Source organism: Mustela nigripes, chromosome 18 (genome assembly GCF_022355385.1).
Source record: "Mustela nigripes isolate SB6536 chromosome 18, MUSNIG.SB6536, whole genome shotgun sequence".
Taxonomy (NCBI): domain Eukaryota; kingdom Metazoa; phylum Chordata; class Mammalia; order Carnivora; family Mustelidae; genus Mustela; species Mustela nigripes.
In genome coordinates this window covers 27,638,450-27,644,892 of record NC_081574.1, presented here as the reverse complement: position 1 = coordinate 27,644,892, position 6,443 = coordinate 27,638,450, and the positions used below count along the sequence as shown (strand labels likewise).

The window sequence follows — 6,443 nt, the reverse complement described above, 5'->3', positions numbered from 1 at the left end:
AAAGATTATCTTAATTTAGTGATTTGAGTATCACATTAGAAGTTAGGAAACTGAGTAGTTCTGTTCAGCTCAATCACTAAATTCCTCCTAAAACATGAAGTAGTTTCTGTTTAAAAACCCTGGACACTGAGATATGTAACTGGTAAAATAAGGTGTGTGTGTGTGTGTGTGTGTGTGTGTGTGTGTGTTTTATGTATTTATTTATCTGAGAGAGAGCAAGAGAGAGAGAGAGAGAGAGCAGGGGCAAGGGCAGAGGGACAAGCACACTCCCCATGGCTCAAAGAGCCTGACTCTCCCTCCCAGGATGGGGAGATCACAACCTGACCCCAAGTCAGACACTTATCCAACTGAACCACCAGGTGCCCTGGGTCTGTGTGTATTTAAAGTGAATTTTAAATCATATCATTTTCATTGTTAATTGGAGAACCAATGTGACAAAATTTCTAAGATAAAAATAAATCTAAGCAATTGTTCGCTTTTTAAAAAGCACTTATCCGCATAGCGGATTCATTAGATGCTTTAAGTTTCCCTCAAGTTCTAAAATCCCTGGTCCATCCCTTATACCAGCATGATACAAATTCCAGGGTAGTCCGTCTTAACCATCAAATACAAAAAGGAAACCTCTGTTCTGATGATAGTTGCAATCCTGAATCCATCTTGAATTCTCATTGCCAGAGCCCTCCTGAAAACGATGACATTGGTCAACCACGGCCTACCTATTACCATAACTCCACCTCAGTGATGAGTTTCTCTATTAAAACCTTTAGTTTAGGATTCCAGAACTAGAAAATATCATAGGGATCATCTCTGTATACCAACCTGCTCATTTTATAAAAAAACAAAAACAAAAACTAAGAGGGATAGAATTTCCCTATGTGCATTCCATTTATAAATATATTTTGAGGGGCGCCTGGGTGGCTCAGTGGGTTAATCCTCTGCCTTCGGCTCAGGTCATGATCTCAGGGTCCTGGGATCGAGCCCCACATCAGGCTCTCTGCTCAGCAGGGGGCCTGCTTCCCCTTCTCTGCCTGCCTCTCTGCCTGTGTCTCTGCCTACTTGTGATCTCTGTCTGTCAAATAAATAAATAAAATCTTTAAAATATATATATATATATATATTTTGATGCTAAGATTGGTGGAATAGTAGAAGAACTAAACTGAAGCAAAAACAATCAGTTCTAAGCCAACTCAAATTTGGGAAGTTTTATAAGAGGATCAGTGGGTAGATTTTAATTCTGGTTCCATCAGTCTCTAACCTTGTGCAATTCACTTAAAGTTATAAATCTCAGGGCACCTGGGTGGCTCAGTGGGTTAGGTGTCCACCTTCAGCTCAGGTCCTGATCCCAGAATCCTGGGATCAAGTCCCACATCAGGCTTCATGCTCCTTGGGGATCCTGCTTCTCCCTCTGCCTCTGCCTCCCTCTCTCTGTCTCTCATGAATAAGTAAATAAAATCTTTTTTAAAAAATTCATGAGGGGCGCCTGGGTGGCTCAGTGGGTTAAAGCCTCTGCCTTTGGCTCCAGTCATGATCTCAGGGTCCTGGGATTGAGCCCCACATCGGGCTCTCTGCCCAGCAGGGACCCTGCTTCCCTCTCTCTCCACCTGCCTCTCTGCCTACTTGTGATCTCTCTCCGTCAAATAAATAAAATCTTTTAAAAAAAAATTCATGAATCTGTTTTCTATTCTGTAAGGTAAGCAATCAATTACTCTTGAAATCTCCTTAAATAAGTGAGGAAAGAAAAAATACTTACTCCTGATCATTAAATACATAAAAAAAAATCTTAAGAGTAAACACTTGATTGGAGATATGAATTAGAATAGCTAAAATTTATTGATCATTTACCATGTTTCAAATAGTTACCTAAATGTTCTGTATGCATTTATTTTATGTAATCCTCACAACCTGGAACTGATTCTACCACCATACTGATATTGCATGGAAAGAATTGAGATGTAAAGAATTTAAGGAACTCAGCCAAGGTTTCACCTTTTAGGTGGAGCAGTAAGGGTTTCAGCTCAGGTTGTCTAACACTAAAGCAATGCTTCAAAACTGCACTGCCCTTTAGATAACTCTTTTGCTGTTGTATTTCTTAACTAGTCACTTTTCTGGATTTTTTTTTTTTTTTTTTTACCAAGAAGCAATGTGCTTCTTCATGACTCCTGATAAAATCCAATTCCTAGCTCTGTGGGCAGCCATTCACTCTATTTCCATTCCCACTGGCATCTGTAAATTAGCCTCTGGTAATTATCTGTAAAGGGAGCAGCAGGCAGGATACAGAACAATGTAACTGCTGGTCAGACTCCAACATGGGAATTCAGCATTCTTGAGTCATCAATCCAGCGACCATAGCCCAACTTGAGGACGTATTTGCTCAAGCTATAAAAATAGGCTTAGCTGCATCGCTGTAGGCAAACACACCTTCGGAGACCTGAAGCAGTAAATCCTCCATCTGCAAGAAAGAACAGGTGTTCACACCTTGCCCTCAAAGACAATTGGCTCCCACTGTGTTTGACCAGATGGTGAGTACAATTTGGGGGCATCTGTCTTCCCTTGGGTACGTACTGTCTTCAGTTCCAGAAGTCATATACAGGGACTAGAAATGTAGCCCTAGACATCACTTTCATTCAAAAGTTAAGATGGAGACTCGGTAGCAGATGACTAACTTCCGATGAGGCCTAAAATGTCACAGTGTTGCATGTCATTACGTCCCTATGCTGTGGAACACTCACTCTATTTCCTTTCACACTACTTCCCTTTAGGGCAACTAGAGCAATCTGGGAGAAATAAAACTAGAACCACCCAAGAGAATAGGTTATCTTGGGCTTAAAGGAGGGGTTGGCAAATCACAGTCTGTTGGCCAATATCCCTGCCATCTGTTTTTGTAAATAAAGTTTTACTGGAAGTCAGCTACATCCATCTGTTTACACGCTGTGTCTGCAGCTTTCGGGCTACCGCTGCTGAGCAGTTTCAGCAGAGGCCACAGGACATGTACTAAAAGATGTATTATCTGGCTCTTCATAGAAAAAGTTTACTGACCTCTGGCTTAAAACATGGTGAGTTGGAAATCTTAATGTACTTACATTTTTGGAATTTTCTTAGAATATATAAATGAAAAAGCAGAAATGCTCTGATCCTACTACCCATTTTGTCTCACATATGAAACCATGACCTAGTAATGCAGAATCAACCCCTTTTATATCAGTTCCGTTAGCAGATGATAACTGTGCTCTCCCCATAACAAAATACTTGACCGTCAAAATGACTCAGTACTCTGAACAGAGGTATGTCCTGATAAACTGTACTTACTGAAAAAAAATGGGAAGAGAAAGAAACACTGCCAGGCACAAGGAACATAATTGTGGACATGGATGACATACTTCAATTATTTCACAGCTATACCTATGTCTGGCTATATTAACCTCTTACAAAGTATGTCACAATAGGAGGTCATGTAAACCCAGTCTCCTCTGGAGCCTAAGATCAAGCCCTAAAAGTGAAGAAAAGCAAACATGACTGATCCTTTGGTCTAAGTAGAAATGGGAGACAGCTTCAAGGAAATAGCACTTAATAAATGTGAACCAAAGAAATAGCACGTAACATAAGTAAAGCAGATCCTAAGAGAAATAATGGTTCTCATTTTCTACTGGGGCTCTAGTCTTCCTTTGGACTCCTATATTTCAAAGTACCTGTCTCTTTTGTTCATGAATGATCTTGGGATTCCACTAAATACCAACATGAATCAGAGTGATAGATCACTAAGGGAAAACCTAATTAATATTTCAACTTCAAAACAGCAGACTCTTGAAATGCTGAAACTTACAAGTTTACTGAAGCACAAATTTGTATCGCATGCTTCGTAAAACTGGTGAACTGAAATGAGTCATTTAAGTAATGAGTGAGCACAGCTGATGCCCCAGCTCCCACATCTCAAAATAGCTTTACAGTTCTCTGTTCACCTTCTCCATGAAGCAGCATTCATAAAGTGATTAGAAAAATGGTGCCCCAAGGAAAACTACCTGCTAGGGCTCAAGATGGAGGAAAAAGTAAAGAAGGCTAAAAAAAGAGAGTTCTAAAGCCACAAAACAGAAGGCTTATGAGTACACGCTCTACAGTGATGATAATCACGAAAGTAGAGTTCTACTAGCTACACTTCATGCTTGTGTCAAGGGAAAAAGCAGGAAAGGACGGGTATGAAGACAAGAAGAACTTTAGTGGTGGTACTGTGTACTCTGGGACTTGTAGCATATCATGGATACATTGGTTCAAAGCATCAAAAACCTGAGCAGTGGGTTTTGGATGCCTTCATGGTAAAGGAGAACATATGCGTGATTATCTGTTAGATCCTTCAGGGGAAATTAACCATAAATTTAGTGCACTGACTGGGGGCAAGTGCAATCTCTACGTACCGTGTGCTGATATACAGTGAAATCTGAAAGGATTTGGCCTGACAGTCAACAACAACAAGAAATAACATGAAGACTAGATGGGGCTATACAGCAAGGCAGCAAAAGAAATTGTCTTTCTGAAAGATCAAATGAACAGCAAATATTGAGAAGTTAGTCACTACAGAATCTGGCAGGAAACTTTCAGCAACTATTTAGCATTCTCAATAAAATATTTTTAATTTCCACTCTAGGAGTATTGCTATATGGAGGGAGCAGGTCAGAATAAGAAATTTAAAATGTGATAAAATGTAACAGGTTGAGCCTCGCGCCGTCGCGGCTCTGCCGTGCTCTGCGGCCCTCGAGGAGGGTACTTGTCCCTCCGCTCTGCCGCGCCTTCGCGGGGTCCGGCTGTCAGCTCGCCCCAGAGCGCGGCGCGGAGCGCAGGGATACTGCGTCCGGCCCGGTCTCAGGATTCTGCCCTCCAAGAAAATCTTGCCATGATTGGATAGGACCCCCAGATAAACATTCAAACCTTCGACCCGTTCACTTCTACGTCCCCAAAAACGAATCACCGTTGGAACAGAAGCTAAGACAATTAAGACAAGAAACACAAGAATGGAACCAACAGTTCTGGGCAAACCAGAATTTGACATTTCGTAAGGAGAAAGAAGAATTTATTCGCTCGAGACTGAAAGCTAGAGGCCTGGAACCCAGAGCTGGATCAGGCCAAAAAGCAACATTAGATGCAGAAGAAATGGCTGACTTCTACAAGGAATTTTTAAGTAAAAATTTTCTGAAGCACATGTATTATAACAGAGACTGGTACCAGCGTAATTTTGCCATCACCTTCTGCATGGGAAAAGTGGCCCTGGAGAGGGTTTGGAACAAGCTTAGGCCAAAACCAAAGGAGACAGCACGGAGGAGCCCACCCTAACCTGACCACTCTGACCCACCCACCATCGGGGGCCGAGTTTCTGGGAGAAGCGGCTGCTTTGGGAATCTGTTCACAAGGGCTCTAGAAACCTGTAAGTGAGCTGAGTCCCACGCCTGCTTTATGGGGGCCCCTTGGCTTCTGTCAGCACAGGGTGGACTGCAGAACAGGGGGCCTGGTGAGCCACGGGCTGTGTGCCTGCCCTGACTCTGGATTCCAAGCTGGCCCTGGGTCATGGACATGATGTTAAATAAAACCCAAGCATCGTGGGAAAAAAAAAAAAAAAAGTAACAGGTTGAGATGAGGAGATGGACCAATGCAGAGTTAGGTTTCCACTTCTGAGAATTCACTGGGATGTTTTCTGCTCATCAGTTTTCATTATTTTTATTACTAATATTTTCCTGTTTTTTAATGAAAACATGTGTGCCTTTTGGGGGCACATGCCAACTACTGGGCCATAAAGTACGTGTGTATTTAAATATTAGTATCTACAGTCAAACAATCTCCTAAGTGGTCTTACCAATTTACAATCCCATCAGAAAATACATGACAATTCAAATTGCCTCACATCTTGACAACACTTGGCCTTTAGTCTTTTCCAATTTAGTCATTCTGATATGTGTGTGTATAGGTGTATATCACACTATGATTTTAATTTGCATGTCCCTGATGCCTAGTGAATCTGACCAACGTTCCTTATAATTTAGATGTGCTCTTTTGGGTTCACATCTTTTACCCATTTTCTTTGGTCATCTTGCCTTTTTCTTTTCTTTTTTTTTTTTTTTAAGATTTTTATTTATTTATTTGACAGAAAGAGATCACAAGTAGGCAGAGAGGCAGACAGAGAAAGGGGGGTTAGCTAAGCAGGGAGCCTGATGTGAGACTTGATCCAGAACCCTGAGATCACTACCTGAGCCAAAGGCAGACACTTAACCAACTGAGCCACCCAGGTGGCCCACCTTTTTCTTATTAATTTGTAGATGTTCTTTTATGGACACAAGTCCTATTTGAGGCTTTCCCTTTCACTTTCTCAATCCTTCTTTTGAACGCTTTCTTAATTTTAATATGGTCGTTATCATTTTTTCCTTTATGATTGGCCCTTTCTGTACACTATCTTGTGTACCATT

The 6,443-nt window shown here is 41.4% G+C and overlaps 1 protein-coding gene across 1 annotated transcript; it reads left to right on the top strand.

Annotated features, from left to right (window-relative positions):
* Positions 1-3,258: 3,258 nt before the first annotated feature.
* On the top strand, positions 3,259-5,597 carry LOC132006434 (cytochrome c oxidase assembly factor 8-like). Its single transcript, XM_059384208.1, has 2 exons — positions 3,259-3,281; positions 4,701-5,597. The coding sequence occupies exons 1-2, from the start codon at positions 3,259-3,261 to the stop codon at positions 5,317-5,319; spliced, it is 642 nt and encodes a 213-aa protein (XP_059240191.1). The 3' UTR covers positions 5,320-5,597.
* Positions 5,598-6,443: the final 846 nt, after the last annotated feature.